Source organism: Lampris incognitus, chromosome 8 (assembly GCF_029633865.1).
Source record: "Lampris incognitus isolate fLamInc1 chromosome 8, fLamInc1.hap2, whole genome shotgun sequence".
NCBI lineage: Eukaryota > Metazoa > Chordata > Actinopteri > Lampriformes > Lampridae > Lampris > Lampris incognitus.
Window position 1 is genome coordinate 41,593,815 of NC_079218.1, and position 19,918 is coordinate 41,613,732.

Here is a 19,918-nt window from a genome sequence, read left to right on the forward strand (position 1 = left end):
AGTTTGGCATGGCCCTAGCGTGAAAGAATCTGAATGTTATAATCCGCTTTAAGTGAGCTTAAAGCTCCAGTCACACCTGTAGCAAAACCAACTTCCTAATGATATAAAATAATGATTTGGTAGTTATTCGATTCAAAGAAGTTCCCCATGTGATTGTGTGGAGAAAGGTGTTATTGTTGGGCATGGTGTTTTGGTTTTGCTTTGTTTTTCTTTTTCTCAAGAAATGGTCAGCAATGAATAACCTTTTTTATTTTCTTATTTATTTATTTTTTTGCCAACCCAAGGTGAAGAAGCCAAGAACCCCATGCGCTCTATCCCTGTTGGTATAGTGGCCTCTTTGCTCATCTGTTTCTTTGCTTACTTCGGTGTGTCTGCGGCTCTGACCCTGATGATGCCTTACTACCAGCTAAACACCCAGAGCCCTCTGCCCGAGGCCTTCAACCACGTCGACTGGGCTCCTGCCAGATACATTGTAGCTGTGGGATCCCTGTGTGCCCTTTCAACCAGGTGAGAGGAACAGACATGTCGGTTCTGTCTCTTCAGTGAGGCGATGCCTAGTAGTGGTGTGCAGGTTGACCCACGGGTTGGGCGGGTGTGGGTAAGCTTAATAGAAAATATCACTGGTTCGGGCAGGTGGGTCAGAAAGTAACAAATTGGCATTCTGAGTAAGTTATAAATAACATACAGGAACAGTGCAATAGGCTATGCTGTGCATTACTAGTCCACCCCCCACCCCACACACACACACACAAACATACAAGCATGCATGCAGCTTCACCTAGGAGTTTTTTCCCTGGTAATTTTTGTTTACACAGCCAAAACTTTTTTTTTTTTTGGGTCAGAAAGAAGAGCTGTGTGTGTGAGAAAGGGAGAGACAGAGTTTACATCTTTAGTTATAGGTTACTTGTTTTGCTGCTATTCAACAATAAAGAACACCGTTTGGAACAATTCGTCTGTTTATTTAGTAGCCTAGACGCAGACACTATTTGGCTAAGATACAATAGGCGATGCCTTGCGTCAGTGTATTATGCTGGGCAAACAGCCCAAAAACGAAATAGTGCAACACTGCTGACTTTGCTCTAGCCCAGGCTAAATTTGGAGGTTTGCGGGTTGGGTTTGGGTGGTTAATTAACGCATATTTTAGCGGGTGGGGTGGTGCGGATTTGCTCTCATAACAGGTCGGGTGAGTGCAGGTATTAAAAAACCCTGACCCGTGCATAACTGACGCCTAAGATTCAAGATACAATACTCCTCTGCAGTCTGTAAGGAAAAAACCTAATGCCTCAGCAAAGTGCAGTATTTTATCATATGCAAAACTACATCAAGAACTTTTTTTTTTTTTTGGTGGTCAGCCCAAGATATTTGAATTTGAGGTTTGGTTTATGAGGACAGTAAATGATGTTTTTGCAGTTTTTGGGGAACCTTTTATTTTATTTATTTATGTATTTTAAAGTTTTTTGAGAACACCTCCCCGGTATTAATGTAATTACCCAGACGCATGTGAATTAAGGTCAACTTCGCTCTGTAGTCCTACTGCCGAAGCGCTCTCTGGAAAGCCAGACCAGATTAACAGTATTTCATGCATTCCTCTTTGGGTGATTGGGTGACCTAGTGGTTAGAAAAACTTCCTTTTAATTGGAAAAAGCTTATGAATTATCACTCTTGCTGACAGAATGAGGCATACTAAAAAGTTTATTTCCTTACAGTGGAAACAAAGAATTGCTTTTACTGAAAACTGGGTTCCAGAGTTGTCATGTTTCAGAAACTAGGGCTGGGTAATATATTGAAATTATATGTATCATGGTATATCATCTGAGATTTTGGATATCGTGATAGGGCGTAAGTGTTGTCTTCTACTGGTTTTAAAGGCTGCATTACAGTCAAGTGATTTTTTTTTACTTACCAGACTATTCTAGCTGTTCTATTATTTGACTTTACCTAGTATTTAGTTATTACATAGGCGTTGCTGATGATTATTTATCAAAAATCTGATCTGTAAATGTTTTGTAAAAGCACCAGTAGTTAGCTCCACAATATCACCACAACATTGATATTGAGAAATGTGGTCTAAAAATATCGTGATATTTGATTTGTCCATATTTCCCAGCCCTATCAGAAACCAAAAGATCATTGCATTTCTTCCAGCCCACATCCCCATCAATATGATAAAGCACTACTGATTACTATGCAGTCAACAAACTAACTTTTCACTCCTTTCACTCCGCCCCCACAGTCTACTGGGCTCCATGTTCCCAATGCCCAGGGTTATCTATGCTATGGCAGAGGACGGTCTGCTTTTCAGAGCTCTGTCCAGGATGAACACTCGTACCAAAACCCCACTCCTGGCCACTATAGTCTCTGGCATCGTGGCAGGTAGGCTCACTGCTCTTGTCTCACTGTATACCTCTCCTCCCAGTGTCCATCTTCTGTATTATCTGCCTGCTTGCTTGTCTCTCTGTGTGCTATCCTCTCCATGTGTTCCAGTAGCTGCCTACTTCAGGGTCCTCACTGCCTCGTTTGTTGGTCAGAGAGGACAGGCAGGCTCTTCCTGCTTTGTCTATCTTCCTACCTGTCTGCATACACATCTGATGTTTTTAGTTTGTCAGGGTCACTGTGCTGCTGTTCACTGTGTTCAGCTGTATTTGGCTGGCTTGCTGACAGCTGGTCCATCCAGATAAATAACAATTGTACAGCAACATCAGAGAAGGTTGCTCAGGAGTTTTCGGGCTACATTTTTTCAGTATGAACACTTGGTTTGGTTTATTTCCCGGGGCAGCACAGATGACGTGAAATGTAAATTAAGAACTACACGTATTACACCAGGGATGCTTATTGTCATAGTGTGCTCTTACTATTGTCCTCTTTGTCCCCCTGGTGTAGCCTTGATGGCCTTCTTGTTTGACCTGGGCGCTCTGGTGGACCTCATGTCTATTGGAACTCTTCTGGCCTACTCCCTAGTGGCCATCTCTGTTCTCATCCTCAGGTAGGCACCTTGTGTGAGCTATGCTCTTCCAAGTCTTTTGCCATATATTGTTTGTTTGCTTAATTGTTTTGCGTTAGCCACAGTGCTGATAATGTCACTGCCGTGTGTGGGTCATTTTTCGTTTTAAGAGCACATGGGATAGAGTTCCATGAGGTCTTTGGTTTGGTAAATCACACAATCCACCTGTCCCACTGGAACTGTAGCCTGTAATGAAGTGGTTATGAGCTCAATATCAGAAAAGGTACTGGGTGTTAGGGGTAGGCGATATGGCCAAAATTTTCTATAACAGTATGTATAATTTTATATCACAGTAACGGTATATATCACAAATTCACAATACAGCAATTGTTCCGTAAATTCAATTAAGAAATGGTTTAAAATAACCATACCGCACTTCATCAAATTTGATTATTTTCTTCTTTTATTTAGAACTGTTAAAAGTATTTCCACCTCCAGCAATGACCGTCACGCGACACAATTTGCAGAGTATAATTTTCTGTTCGGTGTCGGAGTTTCTAAATCCAAACCACGTCCACACGACAGAAGTTGCACCCCTTTTAGTAACAAATTCATCTCCCCCATCTTGGGTTGGTTTGGATGCCTGCTCTGTATTTGCAATTTCACTCCACGTTTCGTTGTTGCTCCGACGTCGTCTTCTTTTTCTTTGCTTCGTGTTCTTCCTTCTTCTTCCCGCTTCCTTTTTCTTCTTCCTTCTTCTTCTTCTCAAGTTTTATGGCGGTTGGCAAACAACGTTATGGTGCATATTATTACCACCACCAACTGGTATATGGAGTGTGCGCTGCTGCTCAGATCACATGAACCAGCTCCCGCTGTTGAAACAGTGTTGCCAAATCTCTACCAGTGGACACATTTTTATCGTCGTACGGTATATACAGGGATTAAAGTTCTCTGTCAATTTGGTGAATTTCTGTCATTTTGTCCGAGGAGGGGGTTGGGGGAGTGGGAGAGCGAGAGACAGAATGTGTGTGTGTGTGTGTGTGTGTGTGTGTGTGTGTGTGTGTGTGTGTGTGTGTGTGTGTTAACTAATGACACTGAGTTGCACGTGGAGCGCTTGACACAGCTGCGGAATAATAACAGCGTCGCTGAACTTTAACGTAGGGAATAGTTGAGAGTAACTTAACGGATTAAACAACAGAATTTGACATGACGGAATGACAACGGTAAGATTGCTTATATTGTTGTTGAATGTTCAATCAGTGAAAACAAGTTAACAGCAACATAAAAACAATGGACAGATAGATGGTTTTATTGGTTTAGCTGGTCAGCTGTGTATAGGTAGTGGCTGGCCATGCATTGTGTTTGGCAAGTTCACGTTGGTTCACGTTTTAACCTTTAACCTACCAAAAACCCAAACAATCATGCACTGCGGGGTAATTTGTTCCTTAACGCTACCATCCTGATTAGCCATGGACTCATGCTTGCTCGCCATCAGTCAGATGCGTATCACAAGGCTACACATCATGCTCTCAAGAACACCACCTCACTACCTGGTGCAACAACGACTACAGCGAAGGTGCAGCAATCCATGGCCAACCGTGTGTGCAACCATAAAGTGCGCATATGTTCGTTTATAGCAGAACATGACTTGTCAGTGACTATCGCTCAACTACTGGTCAATCATAATCCAAGCGGCTGCAGAGGACAAGCGTGCACTGTCAGGACTGACCATTTCTAGTGCACACGTGTCCTACCTGTGCACGCACAGTATTGCTGCACATAGGAAAACTGACCTAGCAAGTAAATTGGAAAACACAGATGTTTATGCAGATGAGGCAACAAATGGGAACACAGACAGGATCTTAAATGTTCTTGTTCCTTTCTTTGATGAGGACATGGGGAAGGTTGTAACCCAGCACCTGGCCTCAGGAAAAATCAACATAGCGGATGCCTCAACCCTCACTGAAGAATTGACCGACATTCTCCAGTCATGCAGCCTGAACTGGACTCAGGTTGTTAGTATAATGTTGGACAACTGCAGTGTAATGAGGGGGGAAAGGTCTGGAGCGGAGACACAAGCCAGAAGACTAAACCCATCACTCCTGAACATAAGCAGAGACACAGTACACATGGTCTCAAATGTAGCCAAGGCCCTCTTAAATCCTTTTGAGTCACTTGTGGAAGATTTTGCTCGGATGTCTACTATGATATCAAAAAATTCCCAAAACAAAAGGAAATTTTTTTCAGAGTTTCAGTCCTTGCTGCATTTAGAAAAGAAGAGCCTGGTTCGTCCCATCAGCAGCAGGTTCCTGCAGATGCTGGAAGTATGTGACAGAGTATGGGAGCTTATGGATCCGCTGATTGTGCATTTCTACAGCGTCCTGTCTCCTCATGAGCACAACAAACAGGTACAATGGCATTAGCGTTATCTTTATATTAAAAATGTTTACCTAATTTGAATAATTTCATGATTAAAAAAAATAAAGGTTATAATACAATAATATTGTATGAGACAAAAAAAATCTTGTTCTTCTGTCAGAATGAAACTTATATAAACACATACAATATATTACTGTATTGTAACTTGTTTTTTTTACATGAATTTATGCTAATTAGGCAAACTCATGAAATAAGTCAGAGCGAATATAGCAATGGACCTATCTCAAAGCCCGCTTTCTTTTCTTGATCCTGTAATCACAACTGTTGCCAGATCAAGAAAAGAGGGCAGGCTTTCAGATGGGTCCATTTCAGGTGTGTTGTCTTCCCTTAATCTTATGTGTATAATGCTTTATATGATGCAGATGGCTTCTGCACCAGGTTCTCAACAAGCATCAAGTGACACCTGATGAGAAGGCCAGGATCACTCTTCTCCGACAGCAAGTGTCAAAATCTGCAGTGATCGGAACAGTGGTCAACAAAAACCGGAAGACACGCATCTGTGTGCAGCTCTTCTCAGAGTTCAACAAGCTCACAGCCTTGATAGAGCTATACAGAGGTATGTTCAGTCAATTTTCTTTTTTGAGTGGTTTAGTCAAAGTCCTGTGCCTAGTTGAAATGATTTAATAATTCATGCTCAAAAACCTACTAGTGTCTCTGAATGAATGAGATGGATACCAAATAATTTGTATTTTTTAGTTATCACTCTTAAAGCCAATACAAGATATTAAGTCAATAAAAGGGTGCCATTACTGATTGACATAGATGTAGTAGATATTTTATCACTTTTTCAAGAAGTTATTGAAATATTATTTTAATGTAATGAATTGTTGGTTTACTCAGGAACTTTGTTATAACCATCTACACATCTAGAACTTTTCCGTTATCAAAACAGGAAAGGGGTAAAATACTTATTTTCATGCCACTGCATTCAGTGTTGTGTTTATTTTGAAGACCCTATTTGCAAATGACTTTGTTAATGTAATAAAGCATGGGAAAAGAAAGTAGTGGCCTTCTGTGATCAGGAATGTATAGTTAAACATACTCATCCACTGTTATAATCAGGTTCTAATGTGATTTTCAGGTGTGCTTCCAGCATTCCAGGTGTTCCTGAAGAAGCTGCAGAATGAGAAGTCCGTGCTCCATGTGCTGCATGCTGAGATGGTTCTACTGGCCAGGGAACACCTCTCCAAATTGATGAAGCCTGAAGCCATCTCCATGAGGGTGAATGACTTGCTGAAGTTTGATGTCCAGAAGACAGAGCTGCAGTACCCTAACAAAAGGCTGTCTGTGGGGAGATACAGCTTCTTTGCCCTGAACAAGGCTAGAGTGGAGAGGAAGTCCTGGGTGCAGAAGGCCTACACTTCTCTTAGGCAAGGCTACATCAAGGCAGCAACAGTCCTCCTGAAAATCCTTCCCCTCAAGAATGACATCATCACCTCTTTGTCTGCGCTGGCACCATCACTGATTCTCTAGGAATCAGTCCAAGGGGCATTCAATACCTTAGCCAAAGCCTTGCCAAATGTTGTGACATCTGAGGAGCTGGGTCAACTAGATGCCGAGGTGCGAGCCTACCAGATTGACTCAGATCTAGGAGCACAGGCCAGATGCTTTGAGGAGAATACTGCATGAATTGATGTTGACTGGTGGAGTAAGGTCTTTGCCTGCAAGACGCCCAAAGGAGGGAGGAGATTCCCTATCTTGGGGGAGTTGGTAAAGGCTCTTTTGTCAGTGTTCACTGGCCCTCATATTGAAAGATCATTTAACCTCATGGATGACATCGTTGAGAATGATAGGGCCAGACTGAACATTGAAACCTATGAAGGCTTAGCCATCATCAAGTCCATATGAAGGCAACAGGGAAAACAGCCTCCAAAATGGAAATTAGACCTGCATTGAGGAGTTCATGCATGTCCTCTTATGAGCAATACCAGAACCATCTGGAGAAGAAGAACAAGAAGGAGATCATTGACAAGCAAGAGGAAAGGAAACTGAGGGAAGCTGTGAGGGTCCTCTCAACAGTTAGGATAAGCAAAGTAAGGATAGGTTCCACCTCTACTGCTGCTGCTAGAGCCTCCTCTTCCTCCTCCTCCACTCCTGGAGCCAGAGCCACTGCTGCTAGAGCCTCCTCCTCCTCCACTCCTGGAGCCAGAGCCACTGCTGCTACAGCCTCCTCCTCCTCCACTCCTAGAACCAAAGCCACTGCTGCCACAGCCTCCTCCTCCTCCTCCACTCCTGGAGTCAGAGCAACTGCTGCTACAGCCTTCTCCTCCTCCTCCACTCCTGGAGTTAGAGAAACTGCTGCTACAGCCTCCCCCTCCACACCTGGAGTCAGAGCAACTGCTGCTACAGTCTCCTCCTCCTCCTCCATTCCTGGAGTCAGAGCCCCTGCTGCTGTAGCTAGTCACCACAAGAAAAACCTCAAATGGGTAGCCAAGCTTCAGGCATTTGGTTTCACTGCCCAAAAAAGGCAGAAAAAAATAAAATTTGGTTGCACTTAATATTATTTTACGTATTTTATTTATTGTTTGTGCTGTTTGTTTGATGCACACATTATTGCACTTGTTATTTTAAACCTGGTGCTGTTTATTTGATGTTCCAATAAAATTTATTTTTGCTCATAATTTCGGTCTTTAGGTTACTATTTTTTCACTAGCTGTTTGTTTCCGGTTCTACCACTAGGAAGCAGTGTGTGCTAGCACAACAATGGACTGGTAAATGGAGTTATAAAAAGTTCTCATTGTTTCATTCATTGTTTTGTTTTGTTTTGTTAATGTAGATGGTTGATTATTTGAAAGAGTAAAAACTGAGACAAGTTTTGCAAAAAAGAAAAAGAATCAGTTTAATTTCAAAATGACAAAGAATAGAACTGGCAACAAGCTGTTCAAAAGTATCTTCTTCCCTTAAAACACTATTGGTCTTGAGTATTTAAACATGGCTGCATTAAAGAACAGCAGCAATGGTTATATGTCGAGTGGTGCTGAAATCTCATAATTTTACATATGGTAATTTTCATGAAAAATATGTCAGTCAAAAAAATTTTTTTTTTTCTTTGATCCATTTATATACCATCATATCACCCAACCCTACTGGGTGTTAAAATGAACTTGTTTTGCCCCCTCTGCAAGAAGTAGTACATAAATCTCATAAAATCAATAACCCCCATATGTCAAATGCTCCTTCAACCCAGGTACCAGCCTGGCAGCCTTACTTCCTCCAGCCAGACAGAGAAGCTGGTGGAACTGGTGGGCGGGGAGAAGGTGCCTGTGAGTGGAGGTGACAGCGGTGACGAGTACAATGAGGAGATGGAAGACAGGCCCCTGCGAGAGAGCTTCACCCCCAGGCTGCTCTTCTGTCCCAGTGGGAAGATACCCACGCAGACCTCTGGGAACATCGTCTATGCCACTACAGCTATCATTTGTAAGTATAGTTAAGGATGTGAAGGGGGGGGGGTCCACTGTGCCCAGAGGTGGTGTCAGGGAAATAAGTCACATGTGCACCCCAGCCCATCATACTCCTAGTGGCCTTGAATGAAATCCAGCTGCCTCCTGGCTGTCTTTTCAGAAGGAGAAAAACAAAACAGTGGGAGTGGGGTTTCTTTTATAACGAGGAGGGCATACAGGGTATATATTAGGGCTGCATGAAATTAGAAGGGGAAAAAAATCAAATTGGGATATTTTTTTCTGCGATATAACATTGCGATATGAAAAAATACAGGAATTTTCACCAGATGACTTGACTAGCTGTATTTGGAAAGAGCTGGTGATTCTAGAAAGATTGGGGTGATTTTGTAGGGGAGTTGTTGGGAAATTGTGAAAAGTGAGCAGTGACTTTTTTTCACCATTCGTACGGGAAGAGGAGGAGATGGGAGCCAGACAAACGATGCAGAGCAACGGCGGAGAATAGTGACGCGCGGATCGGCTCTGATGTCATCCGAATCTACATGTATGCATCATCTACCCGCCACCCACCTGAATGAATTATTTTCCCCCAGTTTAGAGACCCGCACTGTCTCACATGTTGCCATTATCTCTCAGTGGGATATATACTGCTCAAAAAAATAAAGGGAACACCTAAAAACACAATATAGACCTCGATGAATGAAATATTTCAGCTGAAAATCTTTATTTATTAGACAGAGGAATGTGTTTAGAGCAAAATAACCTAAGAATGATCAATGGAAATCAAAATCATTAGCCCATTAAGGTCTGGATTCAGAATCATACTCAAAATCAAAGTGGAAAATGAGAACATAGGCTGATCCAACTTCTGTGGAAATTCCTCAAGACGATTCAAAATGAGGCTCAGTGGTGTGTGTGGCCTCCACGTGCCTGTATGCACTCCCTACAACGTCTGGGCATGCTCCTGATGAGACGACGGATGGTCTCCTGAGGGATCTCCTCCCAGACCTGGATCAGGGCATCGGTCAACTCCTGGACAGTCTGTGGTGCGACATCGCGTTGGCGGATGGTACGAGACATGATGTCCCAGAGGTGCTCGATTGGATTCAGGTCTGGGGAACGTGCAGGCCAGTCCATAGCATCAATGCCCTCGACATACAGGAACTGCTGACACACTCTGGCCACATGAGGACGAGCATTGTCATGCATGAGCAGGAACCCAGGGCCCACTGCACCAGCATATGGTCTGACAATGGGTCTGAGGATCTCATCCCGGTACCTAATGGCAGTCATGGTACCTCTGGCTAGCACGTAGAGGTCTGTGCGGCCCTCCAAGGATATGCCTCCCCAGACCATCACTGACCCACCGCCAAACCGGTCATGCTGGAGGATGTTGCAGGCAGCAGAACGTTCTCCACAGCGTCTCCAGACTCTCTCACGTCTGTCACATGTGTTCAGTGTGAACCTGCTCTCATCTGTGAAGAGCACAGGGCGCCAATTGCGAATCTGCCAACCAAGATGTTCTCTGGCAAAGGTCAATCGGGCTGCACGGTGTTGGGCTGTGAGCACAGGCCCCAATTGTGGACGTCGGGCCCTCATACCATCCTCATGCATTCTGTTTCTCACTGTTTGAGCAGAAACCTGCACATTAGTGGCCTGTTGAAGGTCGTTTTGTAGGGCTCCGGCAGTGCTCCTCCTGTTCCTCCTTGCACAAAGGACCAGATAGTGGTCCTGCTGCGGGTTTGTTGTCCTCCTGCGGCCCCCTCCACGTCTCCTGGTGTACTGGCCTGTCTCCTGGTACCTCCTCCATGCTCTGGACACTGTGCTGGGAGACACATCAAATCTTCTTGCCACAGCACGCATTGATGTGCCATCCTGGATGAGCTGCCCTACCTGAGCAACTTCTGTAGGTTGCAGATACCGCCTCATGCCACCTCTAGTGGTGCGGGCACTAGCAAAATGAAAAACTAACCAAAGATCGGCCAGAAAAGATGAGGACAGGCAAATGGTCTGTGGCCACCACCTGCAAATCCATTCCTGTTATAGGGGTTGTCTTGCAAATTGTCTAATTTCCACCTGGTGGAAATTAGACAATTTACCAAAAGGTGAAATTGATTCACAAATCAGTGTTGCTTCCTAACTGGACAGGTTGATATCTCAAAAGTGTGATTGACTTGGAGCTACATTGCATTGCTTATGTGTTCCCTTTATTTTTTTTGAGCAGTGTACTATATGTAAGCATGATGATATGGTTTACACCATGTTTGAGGTACTAGTTTTGTGGCTATCATCTATATATATATATATATTTATATATATATATATACAGTGCTTCGCAGCTGTTGCACATGACATACCCAGCACTTGACACATCATGGTTAAGTATTTCACTAAAATAGTATCATGAGGTGTTTGAGTTAATTTGCCTTGCTTCACATCGCACATCTTGTGATGTGACTTAATGCGCATATGCACATCGCGGTGACAAGGCTAAAACAATATGTCGTGCAGCCCTAGTGTATTGACTATTATTGACAACTGTATATTGAGTGTATTGACCACTATTGACTGGGAGACCATAACTAATTTTTTTTTTCTGTCTTTCTCTGTCCTTTTCTCTACTTCATCCCTCCAGCGGTTCTGATCACCGTGCTGTGTGTTGTGCTGGCCTCTTACATCAACCAGCTCCTGGCTGCAGCGCCGGCCGTCCTGACAGTGTGCATTGTTTTGGCTCTGCTCTGTAGTGTCTGCGTCATCATCATCTGGAGACAGCCCGAGAGCAAAGAGGCTCTCACCTTCAAGGTATCTAATGGTCCCTGAGCAAACACACACAGCCCTACAAACCCTAAGGGACAATTGGTTTTTTTGGGGGGTGGCTTCTAGTAAAATAATGTTGGTGATGTTGACTCTAAATTTAGCCTTGGCCAGGGTTCATATTCACTTCAGATGTTGTATGTTCAGTTCTGTATGAAACTTTGTCAGGTCATTCCCTCTGGCTCTCATCTTTCTAATCAGACTAAATCATGCTCCATCTTATTGAGCAAATATATAACTTATGTATGAAAGGAAGTATGTAGAATATAAACTCAAGCAATCCTGCTTCCTCATGACTTAATTTATTTAGAATTCATTCCATCCATTTTCTGTCTCTGTCCCTCTCTCTGTGTCTCTCCATCTTCTTCTGTCCATGTACCCTTCAGGTTCCCCTGCTACCTTGGCTGCCCCTGTTCAGTGTGTTTGTCAACATCTATCTCATGATGCAGCTGGACATGGCTACATGGTGCCGTTTCACCGTATGGATGGCTATTGGTACGGCACTCAAATCATTGCTTATTGCATTTTTTCTTTTTATTTATTTTTATATATCTTAGGTATACTGGGAGAGCCTCACTTGATTCAAATCTACAATGAAGAAGACCCCCTCATATCCCTAATGGTGCATCTGCTCTTGCACACAAGCTAGATTTCTTAATAAGGGGCTGACCCAAATTGGTGCTAGGGACAGCTCCATGAAATCCTGTGTATTGGCTCATCTAACCATCCTCTCTTCTCTCCTGTCCAGGTTTTGCTATTTACTTCTTCTATGGTATTAAGAACAGCAGTGAGGCCGCCAACCGGTCCTCACCACGTAAATATGAGCCCGCGCTGCAGAGCAAGAGCCCCATCTACCGGGGGGCTGCCGATGACAGCGACATGGAGGGGGGCAGCAGTCCCTGATACAGACTGATCATGACCCAGGGGAGTGTTCCAGGGCATCTGTATGTTTTCATTGCAGCGGTCTGTCAGAAGTAGCTGCAGTGTAGGCACATTGGAACACACCCCTCAGGTTGGGAGGGTGAAGACGCTAGACAACACCACACATCTTACCTCTGTTCCGGGGGCTGATAATCATGACTGACTGACACTGTGACAGTGCCGGTTCTCGGCCTGTGTGTCCTTTTTGTTTAGTCTGTTTGCATTCAGCCTCACTGCTAGTGTCTGGAGATATTTACCTGCCTATAACGAATGCTTTGACTGGACTTGACTAACGAATGAATACTGTTACTCCTAACAATTTTCCTCCATCTGAATCTGTTATTAACACAAGTAGAAAAAAAGATGTTATTTATTAGCTGTCATGACTTAGCCCCCTTTGCTCCCTCCCAGTGTCTTCACTGTTACCCGCTTTTAAGGTTCGGCACAAACATCTGGCCGCACAATTAATGGAATCGTTCGAGTTTCCTCGAGCCATCGGCTTAAACCTGGTAAGCTTTCCCATGTCAAAAGAACCAGATTGGTGAGCCATTAAAACTGTATAAGTGCGGCAATTTTGCCGGTAGGAGCCATCGCCCTAACAAAGAGATGTAGGAAAATCGAGTAACTTTTGAATAGCTTTGTAGAGAGTCAACCAGGCTAGCTTCAGTGACATGGTTTCACAGTTATCTCAGCCTGTCTGTCTGTTTGCCATATCTGCTGTGTGTATATACAGGGTAGCGTTGTGGCTATAACGTTTACAATCTTATCCAGAGCCTCAGTGCGCTTAAGTCAATAGCACACACACTTGATATCTATGCGATGTATGCATCTTGTGTGTACGTGTCCTAACCTGAGGCAGATGCTTTACAGATTTGCCTTTTTTTCTTTCTTTCTTGTTTTTTTTTTTTTTTTTTTTACAATGTTACAATTTACATTTTCATCCAAAGCGATGTGTATCTGAGAGGTAGCTGGCTTGTATAGCATTAGGAGTCTAAGCCACGGACCCTTACTGGACTCTTGTCCCAACTGGGGTTTGAACCCCGATCTCCAGCGGCAAAGCCAGCTTCATTACCTACTGATCTGTCCAGCTCAGTAGGTAATGGTTTATTTCCCCTCGCTCATTCTTCTCTTGCCCCTGCCCCCAGGACAGAACCACAGAAATGACAATGAGGTACATGTTTACTGTTGCCGGTGTAGCTGATAGTAATGTAATGTGACCCGTAACACATTTCTGAAAGAAAGCCAATCAAATGTGACCGAAATGATCATAGTATATTTATTTCATATCGTCAATATGGATAAACGGTAATGTACTGTTGACGTGTGACATGGGTTTTGTTCATCGTATCAACAGGTTATGAACTTGACTTTTCTTTTGTGACATGAATCACCCATTTTTATTTTATTTCTGTTGAATGTAGAGTGATGATGGTATTTGCCAGAAGAAAAAAAAACCTTGGCATTTCCTTTAACAAACGGACAGCACCCACTTGAATTTACTGCTGCAGTACAGTTTTCAGTCAGCGCATTATATTGAGCTTGAGAATGAAAAGCATTGTGCTCTGAAAACCAATGCTGGGAAACGCGTTTGGGATCCTATTTGTCCCACATCTGGTTGGGTAGGGAGTTTCCTCCGCCGCACACGTGAGAGGTCAATATGGATGTTAGCGCAACATCCTGCGGCGCTTATTTGTTACAGTCTAATCTACATGTATATACTGAGTCCGTGCTGCAGATGCTCTAGCTGGTTGTATGTGGCTATATGTGCAGATATGGGAGATGTGAAAGATGTGTGCTCCGAACAACAGGTTGATGGCTTCGCCTTCAGCCCCCTAGGTCAAAGGTGCAGGACGTGCAGAATTTGTGGATGAATTCCTTTCTCCTTCCTCTTTTCATGAGCAAGTTCCATAGGTTAGGGAGGCATTGTGAAAGTCGTCGTATCTATCCAGCTGTCAAGTCTTTCCTACTGACTTAGAGTTGAGTTGTGTTTCTAGGCCTGTCGCTTGTAACCACTGCTTCGTTTGAGACGTCATGCTTTTATTGTGAAAAGACCTGGGCTCCTTTCAGAAGACCCTGGCTTTTTTCGCAAAGGTTTTTGTTCAGTTTCCATTGAAACTTTGTCCTTGGCAGCTTTGTCTGTTGAGAGCTCATCACTTTTTTTCCTTTTCTTTTGTTCGTTGTTTATTCTTTTATTCACTCTTATCCGATATCTTAGAATTGTTTCTATTTAAATGTATGTAGTGTTTTGGACATTTTTCACTGGTTCTGCCTTGTAAGTCATAATTTAGATGTTGAATTTAATGTATTTTATTCTTTAAATGTACCATTTTATAAATTGTGTATCCCCACCCCCACTATATATATATAAAAAAAATTGGGTTTCCTCCGGGGGCTCCGGTTTCCTCCCACAGTCCAAAGACATGTAAGTCAGGTGAATTGGCGGTACTAAATTGTCCCTAGGTATGAATGTTTGTGTGTGTGTGTGTCGGCCCCGTGATGGCCTGGCGGCCTGTCCGGGTGTCTCCCCGCCTGCCGCCCAATGACTGCTGGAATAGGCTCCAGCATCCCCGCGACCCTGAGAGCAGGATAAGCGGTTAAGCTAATGGATGGATTTTTTTTTAGTGCCCCCCCCCCCCCCCACACACACTACATTTTACAAAAGCAAACCTCTTGCGTCACCAAATGATCCATCCTGGTTAGTTGAGATCCTGCTTGACAAAATGTCCCCCGTGTTTATGGAAACGATGGTTTCTACCAAACAAATGACTGTTAAAAGATGGTCTCTAAATTATGTATTTTTATTTTTTTGCCCGTACACATTTCTCAATACTATAATTTGTCAATGGCTTACTCCTTGTGATTTTCTTTTTTGTTTGTTTGTTTTATTCTATTACCTTACTTACTCTAGTTTGTACAGTATTTGTGTATAACTGTATTTGTATAATGCTGTAAATTATACAAATGTACACTCATTTGTTTTAATAGGATTTAACCCAGATGATCACTTGAAAAGAAGCTTTTGTAAAATGTGCTTCTTGGAATTTCATTTGGCTTCCCCCCCCCCCCCCCTCATGAGGGCGATGATCTAAACTGGAATCCTTTGGCCGCTGAATGGTTACGGGGCATACCGCGTAACCGCAACGTCCCTGGTTCGATTCCAGCCAGCGACCTTTGTTGCACGTCTCCCCTCGTTTCCTCTCCACCACTTTACCATCTGTCCAATAAAGGCAAAATGGCAAAAAGAAAAAGTTAAATTGGAAACTTTAGTCCGCTCCACACAAGTATTAGGGTTTTTGTGAGATGAAAAATGAAAGTTACTTTATTCGACATTGTATTCTTACAATGAATGTGTTCTCTGCATGTAACCCATCCTATTGTATAGGAGCAGTGGGCAGCTGCAGCGCCCGGGGATATGAGAAACAGATATGAGAACTGCCAAGGTATTGGCATTACTGAAGCATTTCTGCTTCGATTTAAACACTACAACAGCTCCATTGTGTATCCTGTAATCACCGTTGTTCCAAATCTGCAGCTTTGTGTGCTAATGAATTTCAGATATCTCCAACGTCTTGGGAAAGGAGGGTGAAAGTTTTATGTGGAGCAGGAACCCGTGGTCACTTTTGGTGAAGCCATTGTTTCTAGAGGACGAGCTCGTTCAGAAACTTTTGCCTGAAATAAGATTTTTAAAAAAGAAACCCCAGCTCTCTCTGCCTCAGAGGCTTCAGGGCAAGTAAATCTAGACCGGGGCCTCAGTTCTAATGTATTTGAAATCCTTTCAAATACTTGTTGAGCTGCTCACATTACAGATGAGTATTTGAATGGATCTCTGATGCGGTGTACAGCTGTTCTTCGTACGGAGCCCCTTCTGCCTTTTGGAAATCCAACACTTTCACCACCACCACCCACCATACTATTTCTTTATCAATATTGATGTTTTATTTAATTGTTTTGTTGTTTGTCTCTTTTTTTGTCTTTAGCTTTAGCTCCTGTAAATATGGCTGTCATGTATAAAAAAAAGCTGTATTTTCAATGTTGTCTTTTTTTCTAATAAAAATGATTCAAGTACATTACAACTTAAAAAGCGTGTTGGTGGTTCTTCCCGCTTATGGGTTGAGTGCAGAAAGTTCCCCCCGGTGTGAGTTTGATGTCTCTCGGGTTACCTCACCGCTCATTAAACACTGACTTATGACTACGTTGTCTTACTAACCTGCAATATTTATCCCTAACGTTGCCATTAGTATTGTCTCAAAAATGCACACATTTACCCCCTTTGTTTTTCAAATTAGTATGCATGTTGATTGTGCATGTATAATTGCCACCAATTACCCATCTGCATTCCATTTCGGCTATGGTGTCTTGAGAAATGTTGTTTGGTTGGTAGCAAGTAACCATGGTTTCATAAAATAAAGGCCATAGCTGTTGCGTAACAAAAAGGGCGGTCCATGCTGAGCAAGCAGACTTGATAAAGCGTGTCGTACAGAATGTCCTATTGTAGACGCTGTAGTCTCGAGTTTGCTCTAATGTTGCTGCTGCCCTCTAGTGGGTTAATTGCGGTACTGCAATTACAAATACAGCCCCGAGTCACGCATGGGTCGTGTCGGTGTCACAGTACGAAAGCGCAGTATCTCTTAACAGCCTATTTGCACAATATGAGTCTTTATTAACCGATCAACCTTTCTCGGCATTTATACGTTTTCATCACACTTGTGCAATAATCAAACACACAGGCAAAACCGGAAAACGGTCAACTTTGTCAGGAAGTTTGCCGCCCAGTAAATTGTATCATCGCTGCTTGTCTAAATACAGTATTGGTAACACGTTTCCTGTGATGGTTGCTGTTTATGTGGGACTATTTACCGTGTAAACGCAGTCATATCCATTACAGGGACTGTGCGCTCAGAGAAGCTTGGGCTTCTCTCCATGTGGGAGACTCATCATACCCATTGCATCATTCATACCGGGAATTCAATAAAAAAATGTCTGCCCCATCCAAGCTCGCAGTGGATGCTTGTGGTGTTGGAGCGGGGGCGGTGCTGCTACAAGACTGGTGGGTCAGGAATCGACAGGCCGGTTGCATATTTCTCTAATAAACTGAATCGCCATCAAAAGCCATATTCCACCATTGAGAAGGAGGCCCTGGCTCTTGCCCCAAGCAGTCCAATACTTCCGAAAGACTCCGGCTGCAGCAGCTCCGTCTGGAGACCTCCGTCCCCACACGGCTCTGCGCTCAGACAAGCCAATGACGTGCCGAGAACTCGTTGCTATGCGACACAATAAACACCTGCTTCATAACGTCACAACAGCAACGAGTCTGAGCGCAGAGCTGTCTGGGGGGCGGAGGTCTCCAGACGGAGCCGCTGCAGCTGGAGGCTTCTCGGCACTTTGAGGGGTACAGACAAGAAACCAGCAGCGGTTCACTAGCTAGAATAGCTTTAACCATTTCCGGCGCTGTCTGACAATCCGCCGACCAGCGGAACTTAGCGCCCTTCTTCAGCAGGTTTGCGAGTGGCGGTGTCACAGCTGCGAGGTTGGGGTACAAACCGCCTATAAAAGCCACGCACACGCCCAACAGGTGCATTAGCTGTAGCTGGCGTGTTGTTTCCGGAACAGGCGGGTCTACAATGGCTTGCAGTGAATTTCACGCCTGAGGACGTAATCACAGATCCGAACGGCCGTCATGTCCATCAGAAGCCGGAGTTGTTAGCATTAGGGGAGGGGTACCTGGCGGGGTGGGATTTGGGGATGTTGAGGGGATGATGTGGAGTCCGTGTGCATTTTGTTCGGTTTTATGTTTTCCTTGAAAAGGAAATTAAAAAAAAACATTGTAACGTGCATGGATAAGTAGACACGTTGGTCCCCTACTAACGGGTCGGACCCTTTAGTCGACTGGTTAACGTTGTCGCTTGCGGAGTGGGGGACACGGGTTCGCGTCCCGCCTGTGGCGACGACCCCCCGAACTCGCTGCAATATCATATTGTCTGATGTTACGAAGATGGTGTCAGCGGTAGATTCCGTTGCCCACCAACACGGGGATCGCCGGTTCGAATCCCCGCGTTACCTCCGGCTTGGTCGAGCGTCCCTATAGACACAGTTGACGTGTCTGCGTGTGGGAAGCCGTATATCGGTTTCTGTCCTGGTTGCTGCACTAGCGCCTCCTCTGGTCAGTCACCGTGCCGCCCTGGTCCCAATAAAAACAACACATGCCCCAGTGCAGTGATGGGGGACACTGTGCTGTAGGAGATGCCGTCCTTCCGATGAGACGTTAAACCGAGGTCCTAACTCACTGTGGTCTTTACAGATCCCATGGCACTTACCGCAAAGAGTAGGGGGTCCGCCGGTGTCCTGACAAAATCCCCAGCCTGGCTCTCTCCATCTAACCACCACCTAATCATCCCTCCATGCAATTGGCTCAGTGATTCCTCCCTCTCCACCTCAAGCTGATGTGTAGTGAGCGTTCTGGCACAAAATGGCTGCCGTGCATCACCCAGGTGGGTGGGTGGTGGTGGTTGAAGTGAGTTGCCCCGTTCACTGTGAAGCGCTTTAGGTGTCTAGAAAAGCGCTATATAATAATAACAACAGCAACAATAATGATTATTATTGTTATTATTTACCACAATATTTACAAAGAAAGCTAAAGATAGAAAAAAAATTAAGTCACTCACTGCGTAGAGATAGCAACAAATGCCCACACGCTCCACTCGCTCAGTCATGCCCCCATCCACTCAAAGAGAGAGAGGAGGGGGGGCAGACAAATGACGTCACCGATCAGTGTTTGGATAAGCATTAAAAACGCGACATTCAAGGCTACCCTTGAAACAGGGAAGAAACAACATGTCCTCTGTTTTACTTTAATCCTCCCCCCTGCCCTGCTGTGTCCCAGATCTGGAGTTTGATCCGTTTCACTTGTTCCAGCTCCACCAGGCGGGAGAAGAAATCCACCCCGACAGTTGGGTCGGACACCTGGTCGAACCTGCCCTCCTCCGCGAACCCCCGGGTCAGACATGACTTGCCGACAGTGGAGTCTCCGATGACAATCAGTCGAAACTGGTGAAGCCATATAGTCTCCATGGCTCGTCAGGTCTCTGCCAGTCAACAATCAAAATACGAAGTTACAAACTATCAGAAATAGTCAACACGTCAATCAATCAAACAGGGGGAAAAAGATTATTTTACACGTCAACGCCTGAACCCGCGAAATGGCAGCTTCCTCTTAAGAAACGAGGCCTGGGTTAAAGGGCGTGGATATACCATGATGTGCACATGCACATTTTTATTGTACATCCACAAATTCTGTTCACCCTGGAAAACATTAACAAATTAGGGCTGCTTTCATGTGGTGAGGATTGTAAACAAATATAATTGAGATAATGGATGAACAGTTACAATTGGGTTATGTCTAAATAAA

At 44.1% G+C, this 19,918-nt stretch overlaps 1 protein-coding gene across 1 annotated transcript in view; it reads left to right on the forward strand.

Annotated features, from left to right (window-relative positions):
• Positions 1-16,571, forward strand: part of slc7a3a (solute carrier family 7 member 3a) — a 30,643-nt gene extending 14,072 nt beyond the window's left edge. Inside the window, exons 7-13 of the mRNA XM_056284189.1 lie at positions 285-507; positions 2,234-2,373; positions 2,881-2,983; positions 8,568-8,797; positions 11,414-11,580; positions 11,979-12,087; positions 12,341-16,571. Of these exons, the coding sequence (XP_056140164.1) occupies positions 285-507; positions 2,234-2,373; positions 2,881-2,983; positions 8,568-8,797; positions 11,414-11,580; positions 11,979-12,087; positions 12,341-12,495 (1,127 nt within the window). The 3' untranslated portion in view covers positions 12,496-16,571. The remainder of the gene's footprint in view (positions 1-284; positions 508-2,233; positions 2,374-2,880; positions 2,984-8,567; positions 8,798-11,413; positions 11,581-11,978; positions 12,088-12,340) is intronic.
• The last annotated feature ends 3,347 nt before the right edge of the window (positions 16,572-19,918 follow it).